Here is a 19,198-nt window from a genome sequence, read left to right on the forward strand (position 1 = left end):
ATCATATTTTGTATTAAATGAACTTTTTATCGACTTTTAGCATAGCCAAAACTAGTGTATTGAAGAGTAGCGGACGAATACAAACCAATACTATTTGTATTTACAAAGTTATGGTGATCCATCCTTAGGTGACCCATCTTGCCCCGCCCCACCCTATGTGATTATTAGGCTGATTATAAATCAGCCAGCGAGTTCTGAAAGTTGAAATTTTATGTCCATTTTTTTCACTTAGTATATAGACACGCTAACTGATAAATAATAATAATGATTGTATTTTTATAATAATGTACATGTTTATCATATTTTTATTCTCCTCAAAATATATGATCTTATCCTTTCTGACCTCCACTTTGTCCTTTCATTCAACTGCATCAACGATCTGGTATTAGATAGGGTGACCATGAAAATCTCATTACAGTTCGGACTCGATTATCCGGGGTCGGGTTCTGGCGCTTCCCATAATAAAATCTCACAAACGGAATGCTGTAAGAATCTGCAATTTTCACTGATCACTGATCAAAGTTGGCTTGACAAACTGTCAAAATTTCAGTTTTATAGAGCGTTCCGTTACCTAGATATATGATTGAGAAGCATGTGAACCCGACTCCGGATAATCGAGTCCGACCTGTATATTAGAACAGCAAACTTCGTCTTTTATTTCTCTGAAAATATGAAACAATGTTGAATTGATGAACCGCATGCATCATTCGTCTTAATAAAACGTTGTATTTTGGCTAAATGCTCCACATAAACGGAATTCATTATGGGTCAGTATTGCTCTAAAATGAAGAAAATGACAACATTAGTAAAATCAAGTTTTATAAATGTGTAAAAGGCAAAATCAAACATACCTCATAAATTGCGGCGAACCCATTCCTTTGTTGATAGTTTTACCGCCAAGTCTCAAAGTGAACTGCTTTTCAACCGGATCCGGCAGAGTCTGAAATGAAAAATCAAGCAAACAAACGCATTCAGTTCCTCCTGATTCAGCCCCATTTACACATTTCAAAATAGCGTACAAAATAAGCTCCATCAGCGAGCATAAAGCTTACCAACGCCACCGTTTGCTCGTTCGCCTGCTCGTTAGCCGCCATCTTCGCCTCGGTGAACATACCGAGAACTCGCTTCGAAATCGTGCTTTTCGCCCCATCGTCCAGTTCGGTTTCGAGTGCTTTCAGCAGTTGGGATAGCATCGCTTTCTCCACCGTCGTTTTATCCAAAGCTGGTTCGGTTTCATCTTCCGGTGGGGGGAAAAGCTTCTTCCGGAGGCTTCTTACCTGGAGTTGCCATGAAGGTAACAACAAAAACAGAACCCGGGTAGAGGTAAAATACTGACGATCAAAACATGATATTGGTTTGATTGATATAAGAGATAAAAGATCTGAAAATAATATCTGAAAAATGTTCCTGGAACATCTGAACAATATCAAAATTTGATATTTCAAGATCATATAAATAGCTCGCTGCTATTGGTTAGATCTTACAAAATCAAAATATGATTTGATGATGATGTTCCAGGAGTAAATTTTTGATTTTATTTTTAGATCTTTTATCTCTTATGTCAATCAAACCCATATCAGTTTTTGATCTCTATATCAAAATAAGCTATTATTGAGCTCTTTTCCTCTACTCGGGAAGTATTAAGTTGAATAAATTTTGTAAACTTATTGACGCCTAATTTAAAAAAAAAAGTTATCATAAAATTGACTTAAAAAGAGGTTTGATTGTATAAACATTTTGGAAATTCATCAAGACTCTGACTTGGCTAAGGTTTTTTGCCGTTTTAGCCTTTAGATTTTTATTTTATTATTATTTATAATGTTTTTTAAAAAGATGAAGAGGTTTTATGCCTTTTTGAGAAGTTTTTCAAATGGAAATCGCTCAAATTTTAGTTAAAAATAAATAAATAAATAGCATTTTGGAAACCATATTCTCACCTGAATTATCACATTTTCTAGCTGCGTGATATCGGACAGAAGACTCTCAAACTTCTTCACAGATGTTCCCCGAGGAGTCGGCGCAGAGCTGATCCAATTTTCCCGTGAAAGTTTACAACATGTGCTCATTACTTTTTCAAAATTCTCCGCAAAGCTGGGAATGATCTCGCTGTCCGTTCCAGCTTCGTCCTGCAGTGTTCTCAAAGCCGAATGAAACAACGCCGCCATGGTTAGCTGGGCGATCTGGCCCAAACTTCTCGAATCGAAATAGTGAAGCACCTTTTCCGCCTCCTTGGCGTCGTCGAACAAACGCCTCTGTCGTCTAGCGGGCACCGGTCTTGCGTCGTCCCAAACCGTCTGCCAAGTATTCCCCGGAATCATCATCCTCGAACTTAGATGGCCCTTCCTCCCAAAGGGGTCCCTCTCATCCGTATCCTCCTCAATCCAATCCCTCGGGCTGTACCACCTGATGAAGTCCTCCAGCTTCCCAGCCGGATTAGCTGCCTTAAAACTCTCCATGTCGGACAGCAACGAAGCGCTCATCATCTGGGTGCACAGCTCGCTGCCGGGCCCCAGTTTGAGCATCACTTCGGCGTCGTCTTCCAGCTGGTCTTCCGTTTTCGGCACCGGCTCTTGAGTGATCGGAATGTAAAGTGGTTCGTCCGAGTCGACCAGTAGCATTTTGCCGAGCTTCGACAGACGGCCAACCGGTTGGTTCCATGGGGCGTGACGCCTCTTGGATTCTGGAAGGAGTGTGTGAAATAAAGATATTATGATTTATTTAGATGCATGAATAATATGGTCCACTTGACCAGATCCTCCGTAAAGTCTATGTAGTTTATTGTCGGGCCCACCGTGATTTGAAGTCAAAACTTACAAGGAAATTGTACAATTTAGGATTTTTTTTTTTGTAGTAGGTTATTCAAAGTCTCTTCCATACAGATGCGACAAATAATCAGATTATTTACCATATAGAATGGAATTTATTTCAATGAACGAGGTAATAGAAACGGAAGCAGCAATCATGAATACTGTAAGTGAAGAAATAAGAAATGGTAATGTTATAAAACTTGTTGTGATTTGTCTAATGAAGTTTATTCGTCAAAACTTTAAAGGTTTTCACAATCTAACTAATAGTTGTTGCAAAAGCTCGTTTCCCCAAATGTTTTTTTTTTAAATTAGACATTTCTTATCTTTATCATTCCCGAAATGTGAAATGTGAAATGACCAGACATCGCTCTAATTTTATTATAGGAAAATACAGGTAAATAAAGTAATCATAATACAAATGCAATAATATTTAATCGGATATACAGGGTGACTGGTTATTCGTGTTACACCCGAATGGAGGTGAAAGTAGACCATATTTGCAGCAAAAAAATGTTCTACAGGTAGGTGGGGAAATCACTGCTAAGTGAATTATTCAAAAATTTGTGTTTCAAAATTACCCCAGCTTTAAACATCTCTAACTCAGAAACTATGAATCGTATAATCTTTCTTAGCGCATGGATAGGAAGCTTGAAGCTTTATCTATTAAAGCTCTTTGGACAGGTAATTGATAAAACGTCATTTTGATGCAGAAATATTAGGGGTATTCACAAAACAGATTAAATTGCTGCGTAAGCCATGATTTTCTGCTTATTTGAAATGTTTCATGATTTTGCGAATGAAATAATCGAAGATTGCCTTGGTGATCGCGACGTTTAATCAGTTTAATCAGTTTACGCTGTTGAGTGAATCCCCCTATTGACTTTTTTGTAAAAAGTGCCTAAAATGTACCCCTTTTTCACCTTTTTTGATAGATTACTCGTAAAAAAACGTAATAAATGTTAGAAATGTTCTTCTACAAAACATTCATTTTTTGATGCGCTACCAAACTGTCCTTTGGTGCAACATTGTATCTTTTGTAGTTTATCACAATCATGAATATAAAAATTTTGTAAAATAAATCAATGTTTTAATTGCAATACTGTCTGGTAACCCTACACGTTTGCTTGCTGTTGGTCGTCGTGCGCATGACAACGAAGTTCAGCGTCGCGGAGACGGTCATCGTTTGACAGAGGAAACTGAAGCGCAAGCTGCGCGTGATGTTTATGAATCAATCTCAAGACATCCTTTCATACGGTGAAAAATCAAGTGGGAAACGCAATGGGGCCGGCAACGGAATGCGGAAGTTCTTCGGTAGGGAGATTGAGGGCATAATGGACACCCTGAACAAATGAGTACGTTAGGCCTGTATAACAGAGTAAAACTTAACATATTATCAGTTGAATTACAACTTTAACTTGTTTCCTACGTCTTCCAATCATTTACAGGAGGTAGAATGTCTTTATTGTGAAGAAATAATGAATTGTAAACCGTGTGTTTTTAGGGCTGGCAGGAAAGGTACGGGGCAAAATGGACACCTCTGCATATTTTAAGCTAATTCTTTGGTTACATCGACCAGTTAAGTAATTTGCCTACGGAGATCAATACCACAGATATAATACTCCGTGTTAGACGAGTTTACATAATATCTAAGTTAATTAAATAAACTTTAACCTAAAATAATGGGATTGATTTTTTGCAAACTTTCTAAAACGCCTAACAGTATGCAATGCGCGTACATACATTCGTAATTGCCAGTGTTCATTTCGCCCCGAATCGACTACAACATTAAAATTGTTATTTTAAGTAAATTCTGTTCAAAAATAAAATACTTCATCCTTTGCTAAATCTTCGTATACATGTAGATAAGGAAACAATTCACTTGGTTTTATGGTGGACACACTCCAACACTCGTAATACCTTATTTGATGCTGCTTCGAAATTATAAGAATTTCACCATATGAAAAACACATTTCAATTTGAATGATATTTTGGTTATTTTGGAGCAAAATAGAACCATGACTTGTTCCTTTACACTTATGCATTAAAAGTTTAACATAAAAGTCAACGGTTTCGGCAAAAACAGGGGTGTCCATTTCGCCCCGGGTGTCCATTTCGCCCTGGGTGTCCATTATGCCCCTAATACCCCTATGTAGTAAAAAAAATCACTACTCTGCCGCTGCGGCAGCGCGCAATGACCGTGGATTTCCTGCGGTTAATTTCAAGACAACTTCAGTTCGATGAATAATAGGCCATATGAACAAAGTTACTCTTTACTAAATCTATGTGAAGTCGTGGAGTAAATCTCTGTGTATCTTCACAGAGATGTGTGTAAAGAGCATTTACTTGGTTTTATTCATGGGCTCATGTTTTGTTTCCTGAAAGAAGGGTATTATGTGCAAATCTGCAGTATTGCTCTTGCTCTGTCTTGCTCTATCGACAGAAATCTCAGGTTTCCTAAAAGCGTAGGTGTCCGGGTACTATCCAAGGTTTTGCAGTAAATGCTACTTTAAAAAAAAAAAAACAATCATTCGGTGAAGCTCCTCAAGTTCTCAAACGAAGCTGTGGGCTCAAGAGAAACGGATGATTTCAAAAGAAAGCTGGGGACTCTGGGAGATTTGGAAAGATGGTGTTTTTTATTTCCTCATGAAAATAGCTCTTGATTCCAGGAACAAGCTGGCTAGTTCTCGAAAATTCCCAAAGAGTACTTTCAGGAATTCCCCGATAATTCCTCCAGGATGTCCCCCAGAAGTTCTCGGGAATTCATTCAGATGTTTTCTTGAAATTCTTCCAGAAGTTCTTCAAGTTTTCTGGAATTCCAGTTGGAGTTCCCCGGAATCCCTCCTAGAATTTCTCCAGCAATTTCTCCCATGGTAAGTGCAGAAATTCCTCCGAAGATTTCTTCGGAAATCCCTCCGGAGATTCCTCCAGGAATTCCTCCGGAGATTCCTCCAGGAATTCCTCCGGAGATTCCTCCAGGATGTCCCTCAGAAGTTCTCTGGAAATTCCTCCTGGAGTTTTTCAGGAATTCCTCCGGATTTTCCCGCGAATTCCCGTGGGAGTTCATCGGTAATTTTTTCAAGCAGTTCCCGGTTAATTTCTTCAGAAGTTATTCAGGAATTCCTTTTGGAGTTTCCCAATAAACCCAGCACCCAGAAATTCCTCCCGGAAATTTCTTCTGGAGTTCCCCAGCAGATCCTCAATGAGTGACCCGGAAATTCCTCCAGTGATTCCCCAGGAAATAATCCAGAAGTTCACCAATAATTCCAGTAGGAATAATGATGGAAATTTTCCAGGAGTTTCTCAGGAATTTCTCTAGAAATTCCCGTGCAATTCTTCCATAAGTTCATCGGGAACACCTCCAGGAGGTTTTCGGAGAGATTCCTGGAGGAATAACTGGAGGAATACCCGAAAGAATTCCAGGAGGGATGTTCGGAGGTATTTCTGGAGGAATCCTAGAATGAATTCCTGGAGAATTTCCTCTGGGGAATTCCATTAGGAGCTCCCCTCTGGGGAATTCCTCCAGCGGTTCCCCTCTGACGAATTTCTTCAGTAGTTCCCTTTTGGAAGATTTTTCCAAAAGTTCCAAGAGAATTGCTCCAGGTACTCCTGGAGACTTTATCCAAAAGATCCGCGCGAATTTCTCCATGAGATCATTGTGAATTTCTCAAGTAGTAGTTTCCCATAATTTCTAGGGAGTTCCTCCAGGAGTACGCTCTTTCAGAAGCTCCTTGGGATCCTTGGAAATTTCTTCAAGAATTTTTCGAAAATTTCTCCAAAAGTTTCCCTGAAGTTTCTCCACCAGATGCTCTGGAATTCCTCCAATAGTTTCGAGGCAATTCTCCCAGGAGGCTCTTGGGAATTTCTTCAGGAATTCCTCAGGAATTTTTCCAGGACTTTCCCGGGAATTGTTCGAGAGGCTTCCAGGGGATTCCTCTAGGTTTTTCACGGTAATTCCTCATAGAAGTCTTCTGTAATACCTTCATGAGATCCTTGGGAGTGGTGCGGACCTGGTGTGATGGTTAGAACACTTGACTATTACGCCGAGGACCTGGGATCGAATCCCACTCCCGACAATCTTACGAACTGTGAGTTCTTCCTTCGGAAGGGAAGTAAAGCGTGGGTTCCGAGCTGAACTAGCCTAGGGTTAAAAATCTCGTTAATACAGATAAAAAAAAAAGATCCTTGGGAATTTCTCCAGGAGTTTCTCGATAATTCCCATACAAATTCCCAAAATTCTCCATTAGTTACTTGTGAATTCCTCTAGGGTTCCCCAAGAATTCCTCCAGGAGTTCCCCGAGAGTTCTTCCAGGAGTTCCTCAGAAATTCATCTATAATATCCCCGGGAATTCCTGCAGGGATTTTTCGAGGATTCCTCCGTTAGTGACCTGGGAATTTCTCCAGGAGTTTTTCGGGAAATACTCCTGGAATACCTTCTGAGAAATTACTTCAGGAATTTTGTGAAGATTCTTTCAGGAGTTCCCCGGAAATTTTCGGGCATTCTTGGAGGAGTTTTTCTGGAATTCCAGCAGCAATTCCCCGGACTTCCTCCTAGAATTTTTTAAGCAATTCCTCCGGTGGTTGCTTCAGGAACTTCTCCGATGATTTCTCCAGGAACTCCTCCGAACATTCTTCCAGGAATTCCTCCGGAGATTCCTCCAGGAGTTCTTCCGCAGATTCCTTCAGAAATTCCTCCGAAGATTGCTCCAGAAATTCCTACTGAGATTTCACTAAAAGTTCCGCCGGAGATTCCCAAACTAACAATCACTAACTTAACAGACATCATTCACGGTGTGCCAAAAACCGTTATTAACAAATAAAAATGTCCACCCAAATGGCACCCGACATTCGAGAGATATACTATTCTAGTATCTCCTATGAAAATTTGAAAATCTTTCATCGAGGGAAACTAAAGTTTTTGTGATTTGAAGATTTTGAGCCATTTCTATAGAATTTTCTTATATGAGTAAAAATGCGCGCACGGTGTGCCTGGAACCACTATTAACAAATAAAAATATACATCATATTGCCACGCGATATTCGAAAGATAATTCATTTTGGCATCACCTCAGAAAATTTGAATATGTTTCATCGAGGGAAACGAAAGTTTTTACTGTTTGAAGATTTTCCTCTATTTTCATAGAATTAGCTCATATATGGCAATATTGTCATAGGATGTTTCAATGGCTCTTCAAATCATAAACAAATATTAATAAGTTTCACAAACATCATCCAAAGATACAACATTCAAACAACTTCTCTGGAAATTTGACAACATTTCATTGAAACGATCGCAAATTACAGTGGTTTGAAAATATAAGATATGATTAAGTATATTGAAAATGTAGTTACTTCATTGAATATTATTTCAATTTCTCATGTTAATCATTTCTCGCAATGAATATATATTTTGTAACTCATCTAAAACTTTGATTAGGGTAAGTGTACCAATTATGGCTATAGTACCAATTATTCGCCATAGTTAATTTCCATCCTTTAACGATGTATATCAACAAGAAAAAATGTGTGAACAACAGATCACGTTCACAAAAGATAGTCGTACTCATTAAACCCCCCCCCCCCTTTTTTCTCAAATCATGGTTGAAATAAATCATTTTCCTTAAAATTTCGGCTTCCTTGCATCCTTTTTCGCCATAGTGTACCAGTTATGGCTAACCCCATAAGGAATGCATGCAAATAGTGCGAAAAGGAACCGAAGTTAAAAAAAAATGTAACCACAACTGGTACAGGGTTCCTATCATTGGCACACGCTGTAATCAATATTAAAAGTAGTTTTGGCTCCGTTTCTATATTTTTCCTGTAAAGTATGGAAACTAAGCTGTCTTTTAACTTATTGATGAAATTCGTTGATCTTCTCGTTATTTTTGTATAAATCGCTTTCCTTAGGTAGTGCCATAATTGGTACCCCCACCCTATATATCACATTTTTTGCGATACTGTTACAAAACTCAGTAGGTGTCTTTAACGTGTTTATAGACAAAGCGATAGTATGCATATCTCCAATGAAATTGAAATCAAGCTTAAAACTGATAATCATTCAAATGAAATATTTCTGAATTCACGCAAACACGTTAGTAACATGACGGTTAGTAAAACGATTAGCAATTAGGTATATTTCAAAAGCTTCAATATCTTAAACATTATACCAATGATTTACAAAGCTTCCTACGAATACCAACACCTTGGGCAGTTAATTCACTTTAATTCTCGTTTCACCATGAAACATTTTCAAATTCATCGACAAGATACCTTGCTTAAAAACAAAAAAAAAAGGTGTCAAACTCTTAAAAAGTTTATGTAATCAACGCCGTGAGCGTGTCACATTTTTGTTTGTATTCGAGTAACAGGTAGAACTGTGGAATATTAATTAGATTCTCACATCATGGTGATTAACATTCCACTCAATGAAATGTTGTCAAATTTTCAGAGAAGTTGCTTGAATATTGTACTTTTGAAATTTATGAAACTCATTACACCGTTCAACACTAGTTCGCGTTATGGGATGAGAAAAATAATAATAGGGGTTTGGAACCCTAGAAACCCTAATGCATATATCAATTGAAAACTCCAAGTTCTCAATTCAAACTTCGGTCTTGAACAGTGAAGTCCCGTTCCAATATTTTTCGAAAATTCTTTCACTATGACACTTCTATGGTTCCAAAACCCTGTTCTCGTTTTTCTCATCTCATAATACGAACTTTTTTTTTTAATTTTGTTGAGCAGTGTTTTTATTTGTTTATGACATTAAGAGCACCGTATGACAATATTCCCATATATGAGCTAATTCTATGAAAGTAGAGGAAAATCTTCAAACAATAAAATCTTTGGTTTCCTTCGATAAAACATTTTCAAATTTTCAGAGGAGATACTAGAATAGTATATCTTTCGAATGCCGGGTATTGGTTTGGAGTACATTTTTATTTGTTAATAGCAGTATCAGGCACACCGTGCGCGCATATTTACTTATTATCTATATCTATATATATAAAAATGAGTTTGAAGTTTCTTTGAGGCAACAAAACTCACGAATGGACGGACTTATCAGCATGACTCTTGCATGGTTCGATTTGTATTCATGGTGGGTGTGTTTATAAGTAAAAAAAATCAAAAATCGACTAAAAAGTAGGTAAATTGATAGATTACTGATTTTTCATGAGCTGGGAAGAAAATCAACACGATCGAAATAAAACCAATCTAGAGTGCGGTGCAGCAATGACTTCAACAGTTGTCAAACCAGCACATCTTGGCAAGACAAAGTTTGCCGGAACAGCTAGTTTTTAAATTCTATAGAAATGGCTCAAAATCTTCAAATCACAAAAACTTTAGTTTCCCTCGATGAAAGATTTTCAAATTTTCAGAGAAGATACTAGAATAGTATATCTTTCGAATGCCGGGTGCCATTTGGGTGGACATTTTTATTTATTAATAACGGTTTTTGGCACACTGTGTATGACGAATTAATTCAGCATAATGTTGAATAACATTTGAATTATTTTCACGTACAACTTATGTTCGGGGTTTGTTCACACAAATTTGGATAGGTTATAAAGCATCATGTTGTGCACCAACTTAATTAAGCTTTGGCAAAAATGACTGTAAATAAACAAAATGCAAAAATGTTAAACTCTCACGAGAGTAATTATTTGCTCTCATGTTGAGAACACCTATTATGAAAAAAGAATTACATATAAAATTACCAAAATCCGGATTAACACTCGAGACCTGTCGATTGCCAGCCGCATGCCTTCCTATCTGCGCCATCCTAGAGATGGTGAGTTGCAGCACTCAAAGCAAAACATCATCTTCCCATGACTCAATAATGATCACTCCTGATCTAGTGATCAGCAGTGGTGAATTAGCACAGCACGTGGTAATCAACGCCTAATACTTCAACTGCTGTTCAGCCAAAAACACGTGTTTTCCACTCTGTTCGCTGTCAGTATTTTTAACGCACGGTGAGTAAACTTGTATCAAATACGGACCAAAAGTGTTGGTACTTATTGAAGATATTGTTTCCAGACGTACTAATTGCGAAATGAATATGTTTTTATTTTTACTATTAAGTATCACATAGTGCGTTACGCGTTACACGTAAGGCTTTACAAACATACATATGTTAGTGAATATACAAGTAGTTTGTATAATTTACAAATTTTGGCTACTGTAAAAACTTTATCATAAGCAAACATGTGACTTTAAATGCCTTACCATATCATACTTTGTGGTTCTAAATTCTACCCCTCAACTTATTTGCTTATAGTAAATAATGTTTTTACAGTAACCAAAATTTGTAAATTATACAAACTACTTGTATATTCACTAACATACGTATATTTGTAACGCATTACGTGTAACGCGTAACGCACTATGTGTTACGTGTAGAATGTCATAGATAACCGTTGTCTCTTTTCGGGGTTCGCATACATGGGTTTGGTTCACTTTTATATTTGACCATTTCTAGTGGGACATCCAGAACCGGTTCAGGCACACTACCGGTAGTCACTAATGTGGTCTGAGCCTATTTGCAATCTAATCGTTCATTAGGTTATCAAAAAAGCCGTGATTTGAGGTGTCGCATGCAAGTGTTTGGTTCACTTTTATATTTGACCATTCTGGCGGGACACCCAGAACCGGTTTCGAAACACAACCGATTGTCCCAAATATAGTCTGAGAATATATTCTGGCAAACTATTCATCACGTTACGTAAAAGTCTTGATTTGAGGTGTCGCATGCATGGGTTTTGGGCTCTAGAACTATTCAATATGGGTGTCTCTGGTATGGGGAAAAAGTCTGGAGTCCAAAAATGGCGACCAGAATTTCCAAGCTGCCGGACTTAAATCCAAAATGGCGGCTCAAAATTCAAGATTGCGGCTGTTTTTCAAAAGTTTAAGACTCAAAAATCAAATGCCAGATAAACAATATGATCTATGATGTCATGAAATGGATTTCTGTGGAATGTACGAAAGTGCGATATCAACATGTCACTTGAGTTGTGTTGATATTTGTTTTCGAAGGCACGAGAAAGGCGCCATCACCACTAGGTGGATTAATTAGGGTTTTTGTTTTTACTATTCCCAAACAAAACCTTACCTTCCTCATCCTCATCGGAACAATCGAAGAACTCATCCTCGGAGTCGTGGTTTCCCTCGCGACCTTCCGCTCCGCCTTCTCCACTGCCGCCTCCACCAGTCATCGAGAAGGGTAATCCTCCCTCGCGAATTCTCCTCCGTTCCATGCAAACGTTCAGCATCTGCAGCTTCTGATGGAGCAGGCATGTTCTCGAATCCGGGAACCCAGCGGCAACACTGCAAATCAAAAAACAGAAGAAAATAACGATGCGTCAGTCAGTCATCAGTACCTCTAAGCCTTCGTCGTCAACAATTCGAATTGAGCCGCTCTTAACCGATCTCATTAGAATGTTAACCCCTCTCGATGAGGATTGGGAGAAGAACTCCTCCGATGGTAAAGTTGGTATCAGAATTTCGGTTAACAGATGTTGTACCATCGGCTTCGATATCGAGTGCAAGCGGTATAAATCAACGTTTGGGAAGTTCAGATACGAAACAAAATAGGTACAACGCAAAGCGAGGTGGCTCTAAAAACCTCTCGAAATCAATCAATGAGAAAACATAAAACGATGAACTTGTTCGTTTGAATGGTAAATGCTGTTCGGTGGGAACGATTATTCATCCAGAGATGACGCTGGGGATGACTAGCAGGAATACAATTACACAACACTTTGCCGGCTGGCTTCCCCTTGAAGCAGTATTTCAGCTAGCAGAAGTTAGAAATGGTAGAGCGATATGAGGCTGGAAAAATTGATTGAGATATTGCCTTGATTCGACATATACTTTAAGGAAAAGAAATGTAAACGTTATCAGTCTATCAGTATTCGACCAGGGAACCAAACCCTAATACAGGAAACTGAAGGAACATCGGTCATGATATGTTGGGCGCCCTAGTAAAGTTACTTAGTAGCCAACAAGATATCAAGGTATCCCTAGATCTTCCTGAAACTTAATTTCGTCTAAGCGCCCCCCATAGCATTCATATTTTTTTGTATTATTTCATGATTTTTTGCTTATACCCGGGAATGCATATCCAGCCTGTTTTACTTTTAGCATGTATCGAAACCAATGATCTAGTTAAGCCAGTCTGTTCAAGCGCATGTTTGGCTAGAGCCGCTAGCGGTTGCTCCATTTCCCACTTTCAGTAAAAGCTTCGATGTCTCGTCCTCGTCTCGTTTGTTTATCTTTCTGCTTTTTCTCCAAACTCGAAATCAATCGGGCTGCATTCCGGCATAACTAAATCATGTCGAGCAGCAGCAGCCGCCACCGAAACAGCCTGCAGCTACCAGCAACAGCAGCCCAATCGAATTGGGAATCGCAAAATAATAACAAACCACGCATCCATAATAGAGCACGCAACAACAGAGCCAAATTAACAAGTGCCAATGTTTCACACTTGAAGAAATCAGCGCAGATCATCATCGCCGCCCGGACCGGGGTCCGAGCTGAGCCGGTGCGGTACCAGCAGCAACAGAAGGAGCAGTACCGGGGGAAAAAGTGTGTAATAATAACTACGATGTCCGATCGTCGATCCACAATCTGCATCAAGCAGTATCAAGTTCATCGCGAGAAAAAGAAACATTGAAAAAATGTGGATTGATTCACCAGGAGATAGAAGTTGCTTCTCTCAAGCTCGCTTTTCATAAACAATATGATGTTTGAAGTTGACAAACATACCTACTTACTTACTTACTTACTTACTTACTTACTTACTTACTTACTTACTTACTTACTTACTTACTTACTTACTTACTTACTTACTTACTTACTTACTTACTTACTTACTTACTTACTTACTTACTTACTTACTTACTTACTTACTTACTTACTTACTTACTTACTTACTTACTTACTTACTTACTTACTTACTTACTTACTTACTTACTTACTTACTTACTTACTTACTTACTTACTTACTTACTTACTTACTTACTTACTTACTTACTTACTTACTTACTTACTTACTTACTTACTTACTTACTTACTTACTTACTTACTTACTTACTTACTTACTTACTTACTTACTTACTTACTTACTTACTTACTTACTTACTTACTTACTTACTTACTTACTTACTTACTTACTTACTTACTTACTTACTTACTTACTTACTTACTTACTTACTTACTTACTTACTTACTTACTTACTTACTTACTTACTTACTTACTTACTTACTTACTTACTTACTTACTTACTTACTTACTTACTTACTTACTTACTTACTTACTTACTTACTTACTTACTTACTTACTTACTTACTTACTTACTTACTTACTTACTTACTTACTTACTTACTTACTTACTTACTTACTTACTTACTTACTTACTTACTTACTTACTTACTTACTTACTTACTTACTTACTTACTTACTTACTTACTTACTTACTTACTTACTTACTTACTTACTTACTTACTTACTTACTTACTTACTTACTTACTTACTTACTTACTTACTTACTTACTTACTTACTTACTTACTTACTTACTTACTTACTTACTTACTTACTTACTTACTTACTTACTTACTTACTTACTTACTTACTTACTTACTTACTTACTTACTTACTTACTTACTTACTTACTTACTTACTTACTTACTTACTTACTTACTTACTTACTTACTTACTTACTTACTTACTTACTTACTTACTTACTTACTTACTTACTTACTTACTTACTTACTTACTTACTTACTTACTTACTTACTTACTTACTTACTTACTTACTTACTTACTTACTTACTTACTTACTTACTTACTTACTTACTTACTTACTTACTTACTTACTTACTTACTTACTTACTTACTTACTTACTTACTTACTTACTTACTTACTTACTTACTTACTTACTTACTTACTTACTTACTTACTTACTTACTTACTTACTTACTTACTTACTTACTTACTTACTTACTTACTTACTTACTTACTTACTTACTTACTTACTTACTTACTTACTTACTTACTTACTTACTTACTTACTTACTTACTTACTTACTTACTTACTTACTTACTTACTTACTTACTTACTTACTTACTTACTTACTTACTTACTTACTTACTTACTTACTTACTTACTTACTTACTTACTTACTTACTTACTTACTTACTTACTTACTTACTTACTTACTTACTTACTTACTTACTTACTTACTTACTTACTTACTTACTTACTTACTTACTTACTTACTTACTTACTTACTTACTTACTTACTTACTTACTTACTTACTTACTTACTTACTTACTTACTTACTTACTTACTTACTTACTTACTTACTTACTTACTTACTTACTTACTTACTTACTTACTTACCTCTCATGTCCCAATGACGATCAGTATCCAGTCAAAATCGCCATTGCAAGTTAACGAGTTTGTATATTTTAATAAGTATATTGTTGACATTCAACTGATTTGACCAGATATCCTCAAATACCGCCTTCAACCCTTTCAGGACGGTTGGGTCATTTGCACCTCGCTGTCGCGTTCTACAGCAGCGAGGTTTGTAGAAAAAGTCGTCCCGAAGGGGTTAAAAAAGATTTTTCACAAACTTTATCCACTTTCCTCGCCGCACGAAACATAACTGAGAAACGATTTTCTGTACCAAAGAAAAAAAAACTCAACCAAATGTCTGCCGGTGGTTTACTTACTCTCTTTTTCGCGGCGCGATTTGAAGAGAAAAACCTAGTATTGAAGCCACTTCGCCAGCCGGCAGCACCGTGAAACATAAACAGATTTATATTGCCGAGTCACTTGGCACCTATTCGGCAGGAGCCTAGCCACAGGCAGCTAGCTCGCTCCCAAGTAGACTACCTTTACACACGTTGAACCGTGGAGAATGATTTCGGTGAAATATGCGAACTTTGCAGCCGGTAGAGGGAACTGAAAGGCTGGAACTGGCGTCGGAAAAGTAAAGCTCTAGAACCATGTGGCTTAGGTCATCGTACTACGAATGGTATTTAATATATGTGTAGGAGATAGTACTGAGGCTTGAATAAGATCACACTTCCAGGTTTCTCAAATCGTAACGTAAATGAAGAAACGTGTTTGAAAATTGACGTATATATGAAAAAAATACGAAATAAATTCACCTAATTCTGATGAGATTTGAACCCAAGACTTCCCAAATCGCTAAACAAAACACGTTAACCAACTGCGCCACAGAACATAGAACGTCTGCGGAGCAGTGGTGTCATCAAGGTTACTCCAAGATACTCACTGAGTAGCCAGCTCTTAATATAAAAAAGTTCAACTTTCAGTATGAACGCTCTTGCAAATATAAGAAATAATATAGCCTGTGATTTTTACATGCAAGAAAATAGCTTCTTAGTGATATTCGGAATTGTTTCCACCCTATTAAAGATTATCCCTGAAATATATTTAAGAGCTCTGTGAATTCCTTTAAAAAACCCTGCAGGAATTCCTTTCGAGAAATCAGCGGATCTCTTTTGAATTTTTTTTAAACATCTTCAATGAACTTCAGAAATTTCTCCAGAAATTTCTCTGCAAAAGCTTCCATGGCACAATGGGTCCAGAGCCGTATTTACGAAGACAAAAATGTTTGTGCCTAAACCATAAGTTTTAGATACATGGTGTCTTTGGGAAAGTTTCTTCTTATTTTTTGACCTTTTTTCTCATTATTGTGAAATTAGGGTGGTCCCTCTAGTTTCGCTGATCCAAACATCTGCTTTTTAATAGTTTTATGTACGTTTACAAAATGTTCTACGAAGATGTAGAAGAACTTATTTAGAGCAAGTTTGCCGAAGAAATCATTATTCTATCTCTTATGGTTCCTAACTTATAATTTTTTTAAAGATTCATGTTAGGGTGATCCATGAATTTAAGTTTTCCTGAAATAACTTTTAATTCGTTCGTTTCTCGTAGATACTTTGTTCCGAGCACTTTTAGAACTATCAACGACGCATACTTTTTCCAAAGAGCTCAAAGTTCTAACTCTCATAGTTAAAAAGATATTGACATTTTTCTTCCAAAAATCACTTTTTTTTTCAAAGAGTCATATCTCAAAAAGGAGCAAATGGATTTTCAATCTCTCGGTTGCATTGGAAAGATCGTACTCTGTTCTATTTATGGTGAAAAAACTGCAGGTATCTATTTTGTTTAAAGCTTTTTCTTGAATTTTGAAAATACGGTTTTGTTTATGGAAAAGCAGTTGTAACTTTGAAAATCGATGACTTGGCATCTTCGACAAAATTGTGAGTTTTTGGGTGCTATAAAAGTTCCCAGAACAAAGTATTGCGAAAAAATCAACACATAAAATTATATTGAATAAAAACAGATTTTCATATGGAAACAATTTCAGCAAACTCAACTAGTCTTTGCTAGATAGATCGAAGTAACCATGTCGAAAATGTTTGAATTTGCTTATAATCCATAAATTGTCAATGAACTCAACTTAAAATGTGATTTTGAGCTGATTTCCATCAATTTAATTTCAATTTCATCACTTCAATGTATGGATAACGAAAATGTCAATCAATAGTATATTTTTATGTTAACGTAAAAGCCTATCAATGTTACATGATTTACTATATTTTATCAACATTGTGCCTAAATGGTGATGACAGTATAAATAAACATTGGTTCTAGAATGAAATAGATGACCATTTACGAAGCTACTTTGATCTATCTAACAAAGACGAGTTGAATTTGCTTGAAGTGTGTCGTTTTTCATATGAAAATATGTTTTTACTCAATATAATTTAATGTGTTGATTTTTTCGCAATACTTTGTTCTGGACACTTTTATAGCAGTCAAAAACTCACAATTTTGTCGAAGACGCAAAGTTTCTATCTCATCGATTTTCAAAGTTATAACTGCTTTTCCATGAAAAAAAATCGAATTTTCAAAATTAAAGAAAAAGCTTTAAACAAAAAAGGTACCTGCAGTTTTTTCACCATAAATAGAATAGAGTACGATCTTTCCAATGCAACCGAGAGATTGAAAATCCATTGGCTCCTTTTTGAGATATGACTTTTTGAAAAAAAGTGATTTTTCGAAGAAAAATGTCAAATTCTTTTTAACTATGAGAGTTAGAACTTTGAGCTCTTTGGAAAAAGTATGCGTCGTTGATAGTTCTAAAAGTGCTCGGAACAAAGTATCTACGAGAAACGAGCGAATTAAAAGTTATTTCAGGAAAACTTAAATTCATGGATCACCCTAACATGAATCTTTAAAAAAATCACAAGTTAGGAACCATAAGAGATAGAATAATGATTTCTTCGGCAAACTTGCTCTAAATAAGTTCTTCTACAACTTCGTAGAACATTTTGTAAACGTACATAAAACTATTAAAAAGCAGATGTTTGGATCACCGAAACTAGAGGGACCACCCTAATTTCACAATAATGAGAAAAAAGGTAAAAAAATAAGAAGAAACTTTCCCAAAGACACCATGTATCTAAAACTTATGGTTTAGGCACAAACATTTTTGTCTTCGTAAATACGGCTCTGGACCCATTGTGCATGGGCTTCCTCGCAAATTCATCCATAGATTCCTTCAGAAAATCCCATGTTAAGTATTCCTTCAAAAATGTCTTTAAAGAGAAAATCTTCAACGAACTTCTTCAGATATTGTTCCAAAGTTTCCTTCAATTTTTTTTCAAGAATTCCTCTTGATGTTTCCCTGGAGATTCCTTCTGATGTTTTTTTTTTGAGATTCCTCCATGAATTTGCCTAGGAATTTGTTCAGGTATTCATTCAAAGATTTTTGCTTATCACATTCAGCGATTCCACAGCACTCTGCTAGATTTATGCAGAACTTCCTTCAAAACATCCTCGATATATTCGTCAATGTATCTCGGCAGGAGAAACTTATTTAGAAATACTTACCACATTCTAAAGGAATTTCAAAAGGTATTCAAAAGAAAGTTTTTTTTTCAACAGATCATTACTAAAGCTTATCTGGAAATTTCTTCAGGTATTCTTAAAGGACTTCTTTCGGAAATACATCCACAGATTGCTCCAAAAATACACAAAATCCTGCAAGAATTTTATTAAAATATTTCTATAAGAATTTCCTTTAAAAAAATCCTCAAAAATTTCTTTAGGTATTTCTACAGGAAGTTCTTCGGACGTTCTTCCTGGGATTTCAAAAATTTCCCTGTCATTTCGTCAAATATTCCTATTCATTCATTCAAGAGTACTTTCTGAGAACAACAGGGAGTCTACTGGAGATTTCTCCAGAAATTCCTTCTGGTATTCTTTCGAAAGTTCTTTCTCGGATTCCTCCTGAAATTCTTTCAATAATTTCTTCAAAAGTATCTTTATAGACTTCTTCAAAAT

General features: G+C 36.6%; 1 protein-coding gene across 4 annotated transcripts in view; it reads right to left on the minus strand.

The window, feature by feature from the left end:
* Nucleotides 1–252: 252 nt before the first annotated feature.
* Nucleotides 253–19,198, minus strand: part of LOC115258710 (rab3 GTPase-activating protein catalytic subunit) — an 86,384-nt gene continuing 67,438 nt past the window's right edge. For 3 of the 4 annotated variants that reach the window (XM_062850548.1, XM_062850549.1, XM_062850550.1), the window contains 5 exons: nt 11,917–12,131; nt 1,938–2,680; nt 1,020–1,277; nt 852–940; nt 253–779 (listed from right to left, as the gene is read on the minus strand). In XM_062850548.1, the coding sequence (XP_062706532.1) occupies nt 713–779; nt 852–940; nt 1,020–1,277; nt 1,938–2,680; nt 11,917–12,131 (1,372 nt within the window). In that variant the 3' untranslated portion in view covers nt 253–712. The remainder of the gene's footprint in view (nt 780–851; nt 941–1,019; nt 1,278–1,937; nt 2,681–11,916; nt 12,132–19,198) is intronic. The other variant, XM_062850551.1, reaches the window with a different exon arrangement.

Source organism: Aedes albopictus, chromosome 2, assembly GCF_035046485.1.
Source record: "Aedes albopictus strain Foshan chromosome 2, AalbF5, whole genome shotgun sequence".
Classification (NCBI taxonomy): Eukaryota; Metazoa; Arthropoda; class Insecta; order Diptera; family Culicidae; genus Aedes; species Aedes albopictus.